The sequence below is a fragment of the Contarinia nasturtii genome, unplaced genomic scaffold (genome assembly GCF_009176525.2).
Source record: "Contarinia nasturtii isolate CC-2019 unplaced genomic scaffold, AAFC_CNas_1.1 Cnas_scaffold_129, whole genome shotgun sequence".
NCBI classification, from domain to species: domain Eukaryota; kingdom Metazoa; phylum Arthropoda; class Insecta; order Diptera; family Cecidomyiidae; genus Contarinia; species Contarinia nasturtii.
The window spans coordinates 6,654,037-6,672,273 of NW_022197486.1; the positions used below are offsets into that span (position 1 = coordinate 6,654,037).

Genomic DNA, 18,237 nt, shown 5'->3' on the forward strand with positions numbered 1-18,237 from the left:
AGATATTTATTTGTTTTTAATTTAATTTGGTTCGTTGGTGATATTAATGACTTTTGTTGCGTTTTTTTTTCGCTCTCTCCGTGTTTCGTTTTGTTACAGGACCACCAGGATATCCAGGTCCAAAAGGTGATAAGGGAGACCGAGGCGATTCCGTAAGTAAAATGCAGAAAATTTTGTGTGCGCGTGTGTTTGTGTATTAAATTGATTGAATGCAGAATCGTAATTCACCATGATTTTTATTCGTTTTCACTTCAATTTGTTTTATGTCAGAAGTATCGAAAAATGCGCAGACGGCAAGAGGAAGGAATGGCTGATGCACCACACACAAATCCCAGTTTACACAGTTCTCACATAGAATATGTAAGTTTTTCATCAATGATGCATTCATTTGTCTTCATCTATGCAATGAATGTTGCCATACATCAACATTATCATTATCTTTTCTCATTCACTGACCACGTTTCGTTTCTCTTTTCCGTTTTTTCTTTGCTCCGACATTTTTTACGCAATTAGCTCATTGGGCCACCAGGACCGCCGGGTCATCAAGGGCCACCAGGAGAACGAGGCATAGATGGTCGTAAAGGAGATCGAGTAAGTATTCTGTAAAAGTAAAATTGTAAAGATAAATCTAAAAAAAACTTTGCGAGACAAGAGTGTACAAATGAATGATTGAAATATAGTTCAACTATCCACAATTAAAACTAAAATAATTATATACATTGAAAAAGTTTGCGCCAACATTTATCATAAAATCATTTCTCTCAACAGGGTGAAAAAGGTGCAAAAGGTGACACTGGTTCAATGGGTTTGCCGGTAAGTGTTTTTTTTTTGCTTCTCTCCTGCTCATACTCTGAAATTGATTGCTTTTGTTTGGACTTGTAAAGTTGCCGATGGCAAAAAGTAGAAAGTTGAAAGCTTCTTCGTTTTCGTTACTTACATTTATGCCAATGTAATAAGTTTTTTCATGGCATTTCCGAGTTCTGATTTCACAATGAATGAATTATTATCGACTTGATGTTTCTTTTGTTAATATAAAGCTTTGTTTGGATTACAGGGTCCGGCTGGTTATAGAGGTGATTGAAACAATAAATAAACAAAACACCAACGATCATAAAAAAAAACAATAAAACGAAAACAATATTTGGTGATTATTAGGTGATTCCGGACCATCAGGGCCAATTGGAAAACCAGGAATGCCGGTACGTATATAACACAAGCGTAGCATCAACTTCAAAAATTGTTTGTTGAAAATGCAAAATGAGAAACAAAATTGAGCAATTTAATAATTTGAAAATTTGATTGAGAGCACACACAAAAAAATGAAGAAATGTGAGCTAATATTTTCTTCATTTTTATTTTTGCTACATGGCAGTATAATTAAATTAACAATACTGAAGAGAAAGAACTGAATTTTTTCTATGGAAATACCCCCGACCGAAGACGATGACGACCAATATTTTTTCTTTTATTCATTAAATATTGGACGAAATTGAAAAATTTCGGCAAACTCAAACGCGAAAAGAAATATTGAACACATTCCGAAAACAATATTCTGATTCTAACAGCAGTTTTGATGAGAGCAGCTTTTAAATTGAAAGTACTTGAACAATTTTTTTCTTTTTTACTCTCTGAAATGAATTCAAGTTGAACACGTACACTGCTTTTCTCCTATGTGGACGTTCAATGAAAAGGTTTTGAAACAGATTTTTTTTCTTCTTCTATTTAAATTATGTAGAAAAAGAAATGAGAATGACGAAAAGGATAAAACGCGTGAAGATTGCTCGTTTTTGTCGTTCATTGTTGAAAACAAAAATGTTAAGTCTTGCACTTTTGTCTGAGTTCGGAAATTCATATTAAAAGAGAGAGAGAGAGAGAGAGAGAGAGAGAGAGAAAAATTGAAATGCGGGAGAAAAAGAAAACATAAACCGGTGTGACAAAGTGCATGCTTGCATCAAAACCTTTAGCATCAGTCTGCTGTGGTGAGAAGAAAAAAGCACACACAAAAGCAAATGATGTTGAGGCAATTTTTCGCATCATTGTGTGTATGTGTGGGTCCGTGCGCGCGAAAAATGGCAACAGATGGACTGTTTCAATATGAATTCGACCAATATTCAAGTACTCGTTAAGATGAACAAGTGTGTCGAATATTGTTTGGAAGGGACACTTTTTTTTCTCTCTTCTCACACTTCCTTTCCATTCATATCAATGTGTCGGAACTTTTTTTTTTCGTGTTCGCACATCACAAATTGCAATTGTTGTTTTTCTTCTGAAAAATTAATTTGTTGTGCCTTTCTTTCACATGTGCACACAAAACGGTATGCGAAACGGAATGATTTCAGTATTTATTTTCATTTGATTTTTACTCCTAGAAAATGGGATTTTGTCTCCATAGCCACAATATCTGCGATATGTAATGATGTGTGCTCGAGAAGCATTAGTAGAATTGTTCGAAACGAGACCCACACGCCGCGCGTGTAAGAAGAACCAAAACAAGGCAGAAAAAAATATATATTGTATTATAAATGGTTGTCAATGGAGGCGTTTTTTCGAAAAGCTGGCTTCAAGAAAGGCCAAAGTGCATAGCAACAGACGAAAACCAATTGAATTAATGTATTTTCCCTGTGGTCCGTTTCAAACGATTCGACTATTGCTCGGTGCTTGTTTTTTTTTTATTTTGTTGCTCAAAATGATATTTATCCACAAACACTAAACGACTATTTACGTACTAACTATAATGAATTTTGAAATCCATACTGGCTTATATTTTCTAACAGGTTTGGTCGTATTAAGCTCAAAATCCATTCTTATACAGAAAAAAAAACAAACAAATACAAAAGCAAAAACAAACATACACACAAACAAAAAAAAAACACACACACTCTCTCTCGATACGTATAAATAAATTAGGCTAAAAGATGAATTAAGATTAACCAACCAGGAAGCGTCGGCGTTTTGTTTTCGTTTGGAAAATGCATTACTCGCAACCAGCACGTGCGCGCGCGCCCTCAAGCGCAAGGGAATAGTATAATGTTTTTTTTTTTTTGCTTTAGCTAACACATTCAATATATTTCTATATTCTTGTTCCTCTTGCATGACGATACACACAAACTTACATACATTTCTTTACACACGAACAATTCATAGAGATAAAACAAAAAAAAAATAAGGAAAGGAACAAAATAAACCGTCTCATTGTTATATATATAGTATTATATTTTAAGAATTAATCCTGCCAAATGAATTTAAACTGTTCGTTTTGTATTGGACATTTCGGAATATGTATCAAACATCATTATTACTATACTTATCTTGTTCGAAACGAAAACATTTTCATTGAAAAAAAAAATATCAAAAAACGTTTTCTATTATTTAAACCATTACCAACTTTTTATCCAAAAATTCAACTCTTTTTTATAATATCTTTAAATTTATGAATATCAAGCAGCTTAAATGAGGCAGCTATGCACAGTTCTCATATGTTGTAATCATTCATCTAAACAATTTAATCTGCCAATTAATATCCAACGAACAAATTTACATTTTTCCGGATTTTTTTTTTCATTTTGAACAATTTTCGCACAAAAAGAACAAAATATTCGTGTTGGAACAGACACATAAGCTAAAACTATGCAAAACATTCAATTAAACACGATATTATAAATGCAAAAAAAAATCGAGAATTAGTCAAGGAATCCGTATCAATTAGATCGCTGTGTATCCGTGTTGTTGTCGCCGCCATCGTTGACGGTGCTCGTTTTTCCGGAGCGGAAGTTTAGTCGGAAATGTGAATGTGTGAATTACTTTTTGGAAATTCACTTGCATACACACACACACACATTACACCCAAACCAAAACTTGTAACAATGATGTAATAAACCGAAATTATCTTTTTCGGTAAATTAAAAGAAGTTATAATAATTAAGATATGCATCTTAAGCTTCCCATTGTGCAATGTTCGTTGTGTTATGTTTTCGATGTGAACTGTGTGTAAAACTGCGTAAACCGTTATTACCTTCAAGATAAACGACGCGGTGAATTGAGCAAATAGCTTTCGGCTAAATGTGTTCCACTGACAATTGCATTTCGGCGTGTTGTTGTCGAGCAAACGATTGAAGGAACGGCACGAGGGACCGAACAAGCATTCAGTGTGTTGTCGGCATGAAATCACATCGCAATGCATCGTGTTGTCCAAATTCGTCATATATGTATACTGCATGCATAGATATACTGCATATGCATTTAAAAAAAAAGTGCTTGGAAACGCACGCCAGATTTAACAATGAATATAAATCTAAATGTGTGTATCACTCTCTATCGTTCAGTCTTTCTCTGAGGAAATGCTTTGATTTTTCCTTTCAAATGAATGCCCGTTGTGTTGAACCATGATACGCTCAAACAACAATATCCTCATATGGAACATTTACTTTGATATCACACAACACATTATCTCTCATTGCACTACAGAGATATCTCTCGAGGTATTTGCCATACGAGAGGAAGAAGAGAGAAAGAGAGAAAGAGAGAGAAAACGCACACACGATATAACGAAGACTGAATTTTAATTCATCTCACTGTTTCTCTACATTTTACCGCCCGCCGCGTCCCGCTTTTTCGAAATTGTTATTTTTATCTTGGTAGAAATGTGCCCAATCTAGCAAAAAAAAAGTGATATAAAAAAAGAAGAGAGAGAAAAAAAACACTAATATAACAAAACTTGGCGCGGAGAATGGTAAAGTTTTCGAATTGTTGAAACAATAACTGAACATTTCTCCGCGCATTTACATCATTTTTCATCCACTCAACGTAAATAAAATATGAACGGTCTCATTATCATTTCACAAATATACAGAAAGCAGACACATTACAAAATGTGCGATTTCATTTTGAAGGGTTTCCATCCATTTATTTCTCTCTCTCTCTCTCTCGTTCTCTGTATAACTGTATGTTTTGTGAACGTGCTGTTTTTTTCCTCTCCATTCACATTCTATTCTACTCTGTCTGACTCTGTGTTTTTCCGTTTCTGTTGCTCTTTCAATTTGTGGCGCTGTTCAAGTGAAAAATACAAACATAAACATTCAGCTGAATGACGTGTCATGTAATACCCTCGATTCCATTTCGCTAGCGCTTAATAATGCAAGCAAACAAGTGCAATTTTCGACGACTGTTTCAAAACCATTTTGCATGACATTTTGTAGTATTAACCGGCATATCAATGAACAACATTATGATCGGCTCATATGTGTTTGAGCCAATATTAAAATTGTATTCACCATTCACCCGATATTATATGAAAGAGTAAGCATGTGATTCAGTATATGTGGAACAGGTGTAATTCAATGTAAATGTATACGATGAAAATAGTTGCAAAACATTTTTTTATTCATTTGAAATATGATTGTGCAAACGATTTCGATTTTTTCGTGAAAACATGGAAACTTCATGGTTCATTTCTTTATCTCCGTTGTGGTTGTTGTTGTTACCGATTTTGTTGGCAAAACGAAGTTATTGAAATGGCAATCGTTTCGATTGAAAAGACCATGTTTCAAATGAAGCGAGTAAAAAGTTTTTGCTATGTGAATGAGATAAAAAAAAGATGATGTCAAATGACAACAATTTTTGGATGGACAGGCGAAGCCTAAAACCATTCCGTAATAAATTTCTTATGTATGGTAAACGATAACAAGATTTCCCATTCGTTTTCGACCATTGAAAATTGAACACTATTGAATGGTCATTTTTCACCATTTCATACAACTCAATCGGAACCCGTTTTCAACCCTTTTTCATTCACTTGTTTTCACTTTGAATTTATATCCACAACTTGTATGTTTTCCTCGTTTCAAATAAAATGAAAACAACAATAACAACAACAAAAATACAAACTTTACCACAATATTGCAATCGAGTTTTGTATGCTACCGTTTCTCACTCTCGTTTTGCTATCTTTAAATGCAGTTTTTGTATCTTTTTTCCCAAATAAATCTTCACTTGTATCACTTATCACTAAGTTTTTGTTTTCATACGTGATTATGACCTGGCCAAATTGTGTGGGATTGTTGAAGCAACAGTTCATTCTCATTCTCGTTGTGCTTCTGTTTATTTTTCAATATGCACTCCTTCCACACGTTCAATTCTACCATATTCACAGCCCAAATATTTTATCGGCTCCTGAATTTTGCGCAGAATTTCAAATATGCTTTCAGTTGAATTGGATGCAGCTAATTTGTTGCATATAATGTATGCATATGCATACGGTACATGCACCATATAGCTTCCGATGGCAGTGTGAATGCGGTAAATTATGTGAAGGGCGTGCTTTACAAAACTTTTGACAAACTCACATATTCAATGGAATTAAACAGTTCTACCCCTCGATTGGACGACCGAAAAAAAATAAGATGTGAATTCTCGAACAAAACTGTGCATTCGGTAAAATAGCCATTACAAACTCGATCATGAATATTTTTCATGAGAAAAATCCATTTTTTTTCTCTGCCATTTTCGTTTGTTGTGTGTCTCTTTTTCTCTCGATTTGCCGAACATCTCGTCGATAATGAATGCCGAAGTCAGTCTATGTATTTTGGATGGATATCCATCCGAGATATTTTAGAATATCTGGATATTTAATGCAACTGCACAGAGCCAGAGCTGTCGCACATATAATCTACGGTATGTCGCTACACGAAAAATACAGACACAGTGTGACTGTGTACGTGTGGAACTTGATACATATATACCGATGCACACAGCTCTGGCGCTGTGCAGTTGCGTTGAATATCCAGACATTCTAAAATATCTCGGATGGATATCCATCCGAAATACATAGACTGGCCGCAGTTGCCCGGAAGATGCAATTGGCTGTGTAAATGAAATGTTCTTTTAACGATATGCTTCATATGGAATTTAACATACCCTCTCACATTCATTTCACATCCACCATGGTACGATGCGCTCCATTCGAGCCCATCATTCGAAATATGTTTAACTCATGGTTCAATGCAGTACAATTGCATTGAAATGATGACAGATTCGAATATTGCGATAACACAGACACACAACATTGGCATATTTAAAATGAATAGATGAGGGGACATGCATGGCCGAAAACCATAATATTACACCATAGGCAAAGTTTAATCATGTTTTCTGTAAAAGTTTTGCCATGAATTTTGATAAATATATCAACAAAATGTGACGGTGTTGAACATAAAACACAAGTAACTTTTCGTGCACCGTATGTGGTAAATGCTGTTTCTCTCACTCTCACACATTTCTTCCATTTAATATGTGTTACGCTTGTGGAAAAAGTCCATTTGCATTGTCACCAATTATAAATAGAATTATCGAGACTTTGGTCGACATTTTTTCTCCCCATTTGCGTTAAACTATGCACATTGAGTTTGAGAGCGTTTTTAATTTGAATGTATGGTAAACGAGATAGAAACAACAAAAAAAAAGAGATGAGAATGCGATTAAATGAATGCCTGCCAAATTTAATTTTGGAAAATATAGGGGAAACAACGATACGAAAACGTACGAATTCACAACAATATCCATGATGCACAAATCTGCTAGTGACAATATCCGGAAAATGAAACCATCGAAATTATGGAATGTGGCCAAAAAAAAGAGGATCCGAGCCACGATGAGATGTGTATTGAATTTTACCACATTTTGCCGATGCTTTCAAAAATTCAAAACGCATTATTATTCAAATGACGCACATTTTCCTTATCTGATTTTCTATTGAATCAAAGGGAATTGCAGAAATCAATGGTTGCACATTCTCTCCAAAGTGCTTGAGGTTTATTACGCGCAACCCCTTTCGCATATTTTGCTTTCTCTCTCCATCTATCTATCACTTTTTGTATATCATGGTGTAATTCCCAATTGTGTGTTTCCGGATCTCATCACCGCTTTCTCTTTGACAATGTCTCTTTTTCTCTCTTTTCCTCTCTATCATATATGATTTTGTGATCTTTATGTGACCATACCTCTCGGAAGAAGCTATCGTATACACGTGTCATGGCACGTGCCAATTTCGAATCAATGAAGTGTTCGTTGTTTCTTATCACACAGAAACTTTTTGCCATACACCAATAAACTGCAATCGTGATGTGTGTGCGTCGCATTGTCATAACTGCATATCAGTGCGGTATGCATAATATTTTACATGGCCTGACATTTTCGATACACAAATGACACCAAAAGAGAAACGGGAACAAAAGCAACGGAAACAAAGAACGATGTAAAATCACACAACTGATTGTGGATTAACAACCACAGCAGTGAACGTGGAAACACTCTTGGTTTCCGGGACGCGTCTCCCTCCCTCTCCGCATCTCTCTGGTGTAATTCCCTGTGTGTATGTGTATGATTTTCGATTTATTCATCGTGTCACTGAATTCTGGTCATGCCCCAGAAAAAGAGAGTGATTAAAGAGTGGTCATCGATTGTCAGTCAGCATACTTCCATCCGTTCATTGAATTTTAATTTGGCACCACAAACATTGCAATATGTATGATTCAACGGAAGACAACTACACAAAAACAACCAAATTCACACTGTACATGGTGAACATATCCGAATGATGTATATCGTTGAGATTTTAGTGATTATACAAATCAATTATTATTTATATATGCAGGTTGAAAAAATCAAATCAAAACAGAGATAGGATCGACAAAAAAAATGCATTTTCATTAAACGAAACCCTTGCAATTTTCACGCAGTATGAAATTTGCAAGTTGTTTTTTGCTCGATCGTGTCAAATACACGCCAAAATTAATGGAAAATCGTCTTTTTGTCATTGTGTACGATATGCACATAGATGAATAAATACATGCGATAAATACATACGAAAATTACTCAATATTTCATGGTGTTTTAATGAAATTTTTTATCCCATTTCGTCCACTTTTATCAAATAATAATTCGTTGTTTTTTTAAGTTAATGTTCAATCTAATATTAGAGATGGCCAACAAAAATACAACGTGTATTAAAATAAATATCAAACAATGTAACCATTTAAAATTTAATAAAAAAAAGAAAATATTCGAGCTTCTGTGTTCGAAATTGAATAATGTTTGCAAAGGAAGACGCTTGAATTTTTGCACAAGACACTCAATCATTTAAAATGAAAATTATCAATTTTCAAAGTAAAACTTTATGACTGACATGGCGGTATAGAAAGAAATAGAAAAAAAGAGTGAGAGAGAGCCAATCTCCGAGATCTCTTCTTCTTCTATCTTGTCCAAACAATGAAAAGAGTTGTTTAAATTCACAACATAAACTATGTGAAACTCAGTACAAATTGCTTAAACGGCTGCCGTATAAAGTCCTGTACGGAAAACTTCATTCACACTTTTACTTCCAACTCATACATTATACACATTCATACACACACAAAGACACACACACTTACATAGAACTTGTGCGAAAAAATGAAACCATGAAATCATAAAAACGAATTACACGAAAGTGTAAAATTCAAAAAAAAAAATTATATATATATAAAACGAAACGTAGCAAGTGGTTAAAAATATATGATGAAATTGTGTATATTTTCTGAACAAATGTACAATGTACATTCTGCTAACCGATCAAGAACAAAAATGCTGAAGAAACAGACGAATGCTAGGGACGATAGAAAACGAAAATGATGAAAGGAACGAAATTGCAACAATTATTGAGATATACGAAAAAAACGAAGGGCACCGAAACTGTGTGCGAACTCCATAGACTCTTTCATTGCACAACTTTTCTCGGAGGGTTTAAAGTCAAATAAACTTAATTTTAAGACGTGGTAATGTGAAATTTTCCATCCAAAAAAACGTAAAAAAACAAATAGAAAGTAAGAACAAACATAAGAGAAAGAAGTTAAAGTTGATTAATTTATATGACAAAACACAGAAGAAGCAGAAGAAGAAGAAAAAAAAAATTATATAAGAAACTCTCAAAACGAAACGAACGAAGTAAAAATTATCAGAGGCACCGGTATGCGGTGTCACGTAGATATTGCATTTTTATGTACATTTTTTTTCGTTTTGATTTTTCAAACCATTCGATTTATTTAGAATATTTTCATTTGGAATCATTTTTTTTATAATCGGTCGATGTAAGAGACATTTCTTAACCCTCGTAGTAGCTCATTTTTTTTATTCTTCAATCAAACGAATTAGAGCAAAGAAAACCGCATTCGAATCTTATTTAATATTAAATAGAATAGCCAATTTTCATTCATCATAATCAACTTCTATTTGGTCGATGACAACCTCACAGCAAATGCATATGATTCATCGAGTAAATTTGCATCGGACTAAAAATTGACCCAACAAGTATAGAGAAATAGAAGACGAACCGAAAAAAGCACGATAATTTTGAATGAAATTTACATTTAAAATCGAGAACAAATTATTGCATCTAAGTTTCGATGTGAAAATTCGCTCGCAAAATACACGACGACTGATACATTTGGCCTAAAGAACATTTGCCTAAAATCAATATATTTCGTACAATTTTCAATACACACCTATGTAAATGGGGTCATGGAATTCAACGTGCACATCGAATCGAATGATGTTTTGCTCTGAGATTGTCACGACATGAAAAACCACAGACGAAGTATTTCTCTGTCGACCGCTTTAATTTTCGTTATTTTAGAATGAACCGAACGGAAAATTGAGTTCAACCGGAATTTTAAATTAAATGCACAGTTGAAAGATATTCCAATTAATGTTATAGTCAGAGAATAAACTCAACTCACTTTCTTGTTCACCACAAAAGATACATGTACTCATATTCTTTCACACTCATATTCTATCTGTTTCACTTTATTCAACATTATCTTCTCTTAAGCCAACATTTCATTGCATTTTTGATGGTGAGTCTCACGAATAAGCCAATTAAAAATATTTGATAAAAGTTTTGTATAAAAAGCTCAAGGCGTGCATTAATAAAACAATATATATATAGCGTATTCTGTTGTATTATGTCGCGCACAAAATACATTTCATCCCGTTCATAATGATAACCTTATCCCGTAGTCTTCACCTTTTCGATGAATAAAAATGAAACCAATTTATGTAAATATCAATCTGCTGAATGCAAACGAGAACAAAACAAAACACAAAGAAATTTACAAATAATAAAACAAAGCGAACAAACGAACATACTAAAATGGGAAAGAATGAATAGTGCACAGTGCAAATTGTTTAACGCATAATATCTCTAAAAGACACCTGATGAATGGATTATGAATTAAAACTGGATAAAAGTTATATATATACAAATACATATAGATATTTAAATAAAATTCTGAACAAGATATTAAAATAAATGGAATAATGTCAGATACTTTATCACATCAATTTTATTAGTGGAGTGGACAATGTAAACATACAAAAAATAAATACAAGTAATAATTTTATTATTAATAATAATAATAACAACAACAACAACAAGAAAACACGAACAAGAACAACAACAACAAAATTAACCATAAACAAAAAAAAAATTAAATGAATTGAAGGTTTGATTCTCTTACTTTTAAGTGTATTTCCGTAAAATATTTTTATATATATATGTATATTGAACATCTTTCACTATTCTCCTGCCAAAACTGATGAAAACAAAACAAAACCAAAATAATAACGAAAAACGAATGTTGAGTTTCTTATAATAAAGGAAATTGGAATTTTCTAATTCAAACAACATGTTTCTTCTTCCTCTTATTTTTTTTTATTATTCTTTGTCCACATTTTTTATTTCATCTTCTTCTGTTGTCTTAACGTATAAATTTCGGTTGCTTGATTGCATTTGCATCCCAACTTTCCATATCTTTGTACACCTACCGCCTTTCTGTCTATCTATTACACACACACACTGGACCTGTATCGTCTCTCTGACCCTATATTTACGATGAAAATATTCGCATGCATCGATAGACTCTTATTATCTTTATTGACAATTGGTATACGAATGGCATATTCCCGAACGATTGCAATCGAAATGACCACACTGAAGATTGATGGTGTGTGTTTGTATGTATGTACATATCCGGTCTGTATATCTGTTTTGTATAAATAACTCTTTGAATTAGTTTTGGATTGACATTTATTGAACGACTGTATGCGTCCTATTTAACTGGGAACATTGTTTGCATGCACTCTTTATCAATTTTAGGCTTGTTTACGGATAAATTGCGCTTCTCTACTACTATTACTACTACAGCTATTACAATCCACCACTACCCCGATATCCGGCCTTTTCCGCTTTTATATTCTTTTATGATTTTCAACACACACAAATTATCGAAGTTTTCATTTTGTACTCAATTATTTCAATTTTGCATTACATTTTGTACACAGGGACCGCCTGGACTCGATGGAATGAAGGTATGTTATTGTATGTGTGTTGATTCAATCGAAAATTGTGGTTGTTTGTTTTCAACATTTACCGAATCACATCCAATATGTGACATCGACAAATCTTCAATACACATCATGTTTTTCCACACACAAATTAATCGAAAAACGTATAAACATACTCTGGCATCCGGATTCAATTTGCCATGAAACAGTGGCAAAAAAAACCTTCTATATTATTATTTGCCTTTTTTACCATTTTAAAGAATATAGAATAGCATGTAGTGTAAAATAGATTATCCAAACGAATAAAAAAAACTATAATTTATTTTTCTTTATTAACCAAGGGAGCAATGGGAGAATCCGGCGTTAAAGGTAACGTTTTTCATTATCAGTTTTTTTTTGCAAATTTTCCATTATTACAAGAAAAAGGTTAAATAGTGATAATTTGTTTACTTTATGTGTGGGGGCTTAGGAGAAAGAGGAGATCCAGGATTACCTGGAACGGGTGAGTACATAAAAAAAATTGTGTGGTGAAATGTTTGAAAAAACCATGAAATAATTAAGTGTTAATAAATGTGGTTGATCTAATTCAAATTAAAAAGATTCTTCTCATTTTTTGCGCTTTCAGATGGCATACCAGGTAATAAAAGACAGCATTTGTTTTTCTGAATGGAAGTGACAGACGCTTTGTTTCAGGTCAAGTTGGTCCAGCGGGTGAAAAGGGCTCGAAAGGTGAATTGGGTCCAATAGGTATTGTTATTACATGATTATTATTATTTTTTTTTATTTAAAAAAAATTTATTTGAGAGATTTTAATGAACAAGTTCATTGAAAAAAGCATCTTGAATTTGATGAAATGATCTCCAATTTTTTTTATTTAAAAAAAGGTAAACGTGGTCGAAAAGGTGATCGAGGTGATAAGGGTGAACAAGGAGTGCCTGGATTGGATGCTCCTTGTCCATTGGGAACAGATGGTTTACCGCTTCCTGGTTGTGGATGGCGACCACCCAAAGTAACATTATACACGTTTGTTTTCAATGTACGAATTATTGAATTTGTTTGATTATACCATCAATAGGAGCATACTGTACCATCGATTCCACACAAAGACTATTTGCCAGATATAACTGGACCCGAACAACCGGAAAGTGATTACGAACATGAAGATGAACAAGGCGGCGAAGAAGAATATGATGACTATCAAGACAATTTACATCAAAATGACTGAACCAATATTCGATCAATATAGCATACAATTTTTTTTCTCGGCAAAACTGCCCCATTTTTCTATTCCTTTTCACTTTCTTTTTGTGCCCCCGCAGCTCAGGCTTGTCTGATTAGAATAAGTGAATTCAACAACAAAAAAAAAAAAAGAAAAAATTAAAATAAAATCAAAAGTAAACATATTAATTTTTAATTAACTATAAATTTCGAGTATATAATTGAATTTTGAAAGAAACAAATGCCTTGGTACAAAATAATACTCAATTTTTTTTGCTCACAATAACTATTTTATAAGATCGAACCAATAGTTCTGTTTATCATGAGCTAGTCCGTTTTATCGTTCAATTCATGAATCATACACATTTTATCCTTTTCTTTTTATGTAATTTTAAATCATCCGTTATTAATAGATAAATTGTAAATATCATTTGAATGTATGTATATTTAACAAATAAAAAAAATGTCACACTGCACATTGCATACGTGAGAAAAGACATACAATAAAAGTAAATATTTTTACTTTTTTTTATTTGAAAATATTGAAGTTTAAATCTATGGGTGAGATCTAAAAGAACGTATGTATTTTTTTCGCCTTATATTTTGGAAAAGGAATGTATGTGTTTGGCCAATTCTGTCTTACTGAAAGGGAAGTATGTTTTACACCGAAAAAAATTTGTAAAAGGAAAGTATGTTTTTCGGCTGAATCAGTTGTTGATAAAGGAATGCATGTTTCGTACTAAATAAATTTTGCAAAAGGATAGTAAATGATTCTGAATCAGTTGTTAAAAAAGGGATGCATGTTATAACGTATTTTTCTGGAATTGGGCTTTGGTGGATCCTAAGGATTGTTCAGAACTGCTCCCAGTTCTGGAAGTGGGTTTTGGTGGATCCTCAGGATGGACCAGACTATGGTTTGACAATGCCCTGGCCCATCCTGAGGGTCCACTTCCAGAACTAGGAGCGGTTCTGAACGATCCTGAGGATCCACTAAAGCCCACTTCCAGAACAAAGACACTTACGTTCTTTTATCCAAACGAAAACACTGAAACATGCATCTCTTTTCCAACAACTGATTCAGCCGAAATACATACTTTCTTTTTTCAAAATTTATTCGGCGCAAAACATGCATTTCTTTTTCAACAACTAATTCAGCCGAAATACATACTTTCCTTTAAAAACTTTGAACCATGAAAAAACTTACATTCCTTTATTGCGACAAAATCGAATAAACTTGCGTTCTTTTAGATCTCACCAATAGAAATATGAATGAGAAACAAAAAAGAAATAATGTAGACGATTGAAAGAGAGAAAATTTTCTGTCCAAACCGATGAATTTCATTCTACGTTGACAAAACAATGTTAATGTTATCTGTCCACAGAGGTTGTTCTGCAGTTTTGACACCAGAAGACGTAGAACTAAAGGAATATATTCAAGCCAATCAATCCAAGGCATAAAAGATAAGTCAACAAGTGATTTCCACGTAAAATAATTTTTCAAAATCGTAATATGATTATTACTGACGATGAGACCATAAAAAAATATCACGAATTTTCATACCGTCCTCAGCCACATTTTCAATACAATCTGGATAATCTTTGGCCAAACAACCGATCAATCCAAAAATACGTGATTAAACTGCGAAAAAAAACAATGACATTCATTGTATGGATGCATGTTTTATGAAGAAATTGATTATTATTTACCCGTTCCCGAACTTTCTGATATCTCAATTCTCAACAGTTCTTTCATTTAAAAGGTTCGATCCACCGACGAACAGTATTTTTCCGAAAGCAAAGTTTCATGAATCCTAAAACGCCACCATCTTCGCTAAAAACCTTTGCAACCGCTCTGTATTAAATATAAAATCATACTGGATTTCATCACTCGACATCTTTATGGATTTTCACATAAATTCTATCCCATTTACATTAATTGTTCGCCTTAAAACCGTAATTTCTAAAACTCTATTTCGCGATATATTGTGAAATACTTCTGATCAAAGTTGTGCTTATTTTGCCGGTTTTCTATGATTGTTTTCAAAACACGCAGTTTCGCAGTTGCTCAAATGTGTATGCATACTAATATGACAGATAAAGAACTGTCATCCAACTGTTATCTGTCTTTGAAAGTTTCTGGCGTAAAAACGGTAAATGCGATTTCGATTAGTGAATATTTGACCAAATTAATTTATTTATTTAAATTTAAAGATTATTTTTGCAATTTTTACAATATCTTTGCAAAAAAATTGAAAAATCAACCAAAAAAATAAGAATAATTTAATATCACTTGCCAAAAAAAGGAAAAAAATCAAACGGAAAAAGCGCAATTGGTTTCACATTCGGAAGTTTCATTCCGTTCAGATTTGTTTTTCATATCGGATTGCTTTTTATTTTAGTTAATATTTTAAGTTTTTTTTTCTTTATTTTTCGGTTTTCCATACTCTGAATTCTTTCATTTTTCAGGTTCGCTGTTTTTAATTTTATTTGCCCAAATAATCTTAATTAATTAATTGATCAAATAAAAAACCTCTATCAAGGTAAAGAATGATTGATTGTCTTTAAAATAATATAGAAACAAAGTCAAAGCGTGAATAATTTCCAATAATACTTCATCATAAACAATAAAACGAATAACATGAATCAAGTTGTAATAATATTCGGGAGATTAGTATGTTCAAATTTTATTCGGGATTTTTACTTGTTCCGATATTCTTCGAAATCATTTTTATGTTAACGTATTATTTTGAAGAAAAGAAGAGCTATTTTTTCGCCGTAACAATTCAAATTCAATTATGTTGAATAGCTGAATTGCTTGCAAATATTGTGGCATGCTAAGTTTGTTAGTTATACACACTCACAATATATGTAAGCAATTCAGCTGTTCAACATATATGTTGTCTCTGCACTAAACAAGAAGGAAACAATTGGATGTGGTTAAACGAATGAGAGAGAGAAATAGAAAAAAACGCATACGCCGCATAATGTAATTGACATCGTCTAATTCGCCACTCTCCATTCGAACTGTCAAATGTGAACTTGCCACACAACACAATCACCATTTTTTTCGTTCATTTATGTGTTATGATTTGTATCAAGTCAGATAATTTACATAAAATTCCATCAATAATTTCATAGCATATTATTATTATTATTATTTTTTTAATTTAATTATTTTTTCTTATTTAAATTTTTAAATCACAAACAATTCCGTTCATCAATCAAAGTGATTCAGTTTTGGTTATTTCTGTGTGTGTGAATCAAAACAAAAAAAAATATCAGCGCATTACGATTTTGATGTTCGATTGTCGTACAATCACATAGAATGGCTGCTATTGGCGATTATTTTTCCACTGGTAGCATGGTCTCATGCACCACTTGTTTTAAGCAGAGCGTTGAGGGTGAAGTCTTGGCATTCGATCCAATGACTAAAATGCTCATTTTAAGTATCCTTTTTCAAACAAATGCAAATGATAAAATAAAATAAAAAATAAAAAATTGTCCAATTTTCAAATAGGTTGACATTTTGATTGTCGTTCATTTCAATTTGTTACATTTTTTTTCTTTCGATTTATTAATGAAAATTATATTTTATCATAACAACAAACAAAAGAATTTTCTTTCCTTAATCGAAAAACAATAACAATAACACAGAATGTACCGCCGGCAGTAATTCAACAAAGCTGAACGATATTTTTGTAGTTAACTTGGAGTTTTGCAGTGATGTCCAAGTGAAGGAAGAAGTTAAAAAAGAACCTGATGTACCTGATGCAAAAATACCACCACCATTGAATATACAGCGAGTTAGTAAATCTATGCTAATATTTTTTTTTTCAAATTCATGGCGAATAAGAGTGGTTGTATTTTTTTTTCATTAATTTTTTTTCGTTTTGCTTTCAAATGTAAATAGTTGAGTACACGAGTACGAAATGCACAAGAGCAGAAGAAACGATGGATTTCGGCAAGGACAGCTGGTGTGAGTGTGGATGGCCAAAAGCTTTATATGGCAATTTCAAAAACCATAAAACATGTAAGATTGCATTTAAGGTTATTCGTATGGTCATCACAATAAAATTCAATGGAATCACATGTTTCAGATTGCATGGCGAGGTCCAAATATAATTGTGTTCAATGATGTCACAATAAAGCCACCGTACAAGTTAGAAGATGTGAATGGAAATCCCGAGTCACGGCAACTAACATATGTAAAGAAAATCGTTGAAAAATTCATCGCTGATCAAGAGGAAACCAACAACACAACCATAACAACAACAACAACAACAACAGAAACCACCACCAACACCATTGCCAATACAGCCACAACCACCACATCAACTACAACATAAAATAAATTGTATCTAAATTCAAAAGAAAAAGAAAAAGAATAAGGAGAAGAAGAAAAAACAGTAATAAAAATGTACAAAAAAAGATTTAAGAATGAAAACATTTTGCCGCATATATTATTGACAATGTTAGTTGTTGACGCTGAATGAACGCATTTAATGCTTGAACTCAAAAGATTTTTGAACACACTCATCGCTTACATTCAGCGCCCCTCTTATTTTCTCCGCTTTTTTCATTGTATATGACATACATGTATGACAGAACAACGTGCAAACTGTCAAATTCATGTTTTGATATGAATAG

The 18,237-nt window shown here is 32.9% G+C and overlaps 2 protein-coding genes and 1 long non-coding RNA gene across 10 annotated transcripts in view; 2 read left to right on the forward strand and 1 right to left on the reverse strand.

The window, feature by feature from the left end:
- Positions 1 to 13,975, forward strand: part of LOC116345727 (collagen alpha chain CG42342) — a 43,122-nt gene extending 29,147 nt beyond the window's left edge. For 3 of the 7 annotated variants that reach the window (XM_031775379.1, XM_031775387.1, XM_031775369.1), the window contains 13 exons: positions 100 to 152; positions 271 to 360; positions 514 to 591; positions 769 to 813; positions 1,055 to 1,073; positions 1,156 to 1,199; positions 12,370 to 12,396; positions 12,714 to 12,741; positions 12,842 to 12,874; positions 12,998 to 13,009; positions 13,066 to 13,119; positions 13,257 to 13,381; positions 13,448 to 13,975. In XM_031775379.1, the coding sequence (XP_031631239.1) occupies positions 100 to 152; positions 271 to 360; positions 514 to 591; positions 769 to 813; positions 1,055 to 1,073; positions 1,156 to 1,199; positions 12,370 to 12,396; positions 12,714 to 12,741; positions 12,842 to 12,874; positions 12,998 to 13,009; positions 13,066 to 13,119; positions 13,257 to 13,381; positions 13,448 to 13,597 (758 nt within the window). In that variant the 3' untranslated portion in view covers positions 13,598 to 13,975. Of the gene's footprint in view, positions 1 to 99; positions 153 to 270; positions 361 to 513; positions 592 to 768; positions 814 to 1,054; positions 1,074 to 1,155; positions 1,200 to 2,774; positions 10,340 to 12,369; positions 12,397 to 12,713; positions 12,742 to 12,841; positions 12,875 to 12,997; positions 13,010 to 13,065; positions 13,120 to 13,256; positions 13,382 to 13,447 lie in introns of those variants that run through there. The other 4 variants (XM_031775403.1, XM_031775413.1, XM_031775395.1 and 1 more) reach the window with 3 other exon arrangements.
- Positions 17 to 15,648, reverse strand: LOC116345763. Of its 2 annotated transcripts, XR_004201531.1 has the most exons (4): positions 15,522 to 15,648; positions 15,298 to 15,442; positions 15,152 to 15,229; positions 17 to 600 (listed from the first exon to the last, which is right to left on the reverse strand). It is a non-coding gene; the product is annotated as an uncharacterized LOC116345763 (long non-coding RNA). The 2 variants fall into 2 exon arrangements; XR_004201530.1 differs by having other exon boundaries at positions 15,298 to 15,648.
- Positions 15,649 to 16,713: 1,065 nt separating this feature from the next.
- On the forward strand, positions 16,714 to 18,020 carry LOC116344741 (protein LSM12 homolog A). The gene is made up of 4 exons (XM_031773466.1): positions 16,714 to 17,036; positions 17,245 to 17,393; positions 17,501 to 17,620; positions 17,688 to 18,020. Exons 1-4 carry the CDS (start codon positions 16,916 to 16,918, stop codon positions 17,934 to 17,936), a joined length of 639 nt encoding a protein of 212 aa, XP_031629326.1. The 5' UTR covers positions 16,714 to 16,915; the 3' UTR covers positions 17,937 to 18,020.
- The last annotated feature ends 217 nt before the right edge of the window (positions 18,021 to 18,237 follow it).

Bases quoted from the DNA above. Each gene is read 5' to 3' on its own strand.
- LOC116344741 (XM_031773466.1), top strand. From the start codon at position 16,916: ATGGCTGCTATTGGCGATTATTTTTCCACTGGTAGCATGGTCTCATGC. The intron at 17,037-17,244 runs GTATCCTTTTTC...ACAATAACACAG, and splicing joins GACTAAAATGCTCATTTTAA to AATGTACCGCCGGCAGTAAT. The intron at 17,394-17,500 runs GTTAGTAAATCT...AAATGTAAATAG, and splicing joins CACCATTGAATATACAGCGA to TTGAGTACACGAGTACGAAA.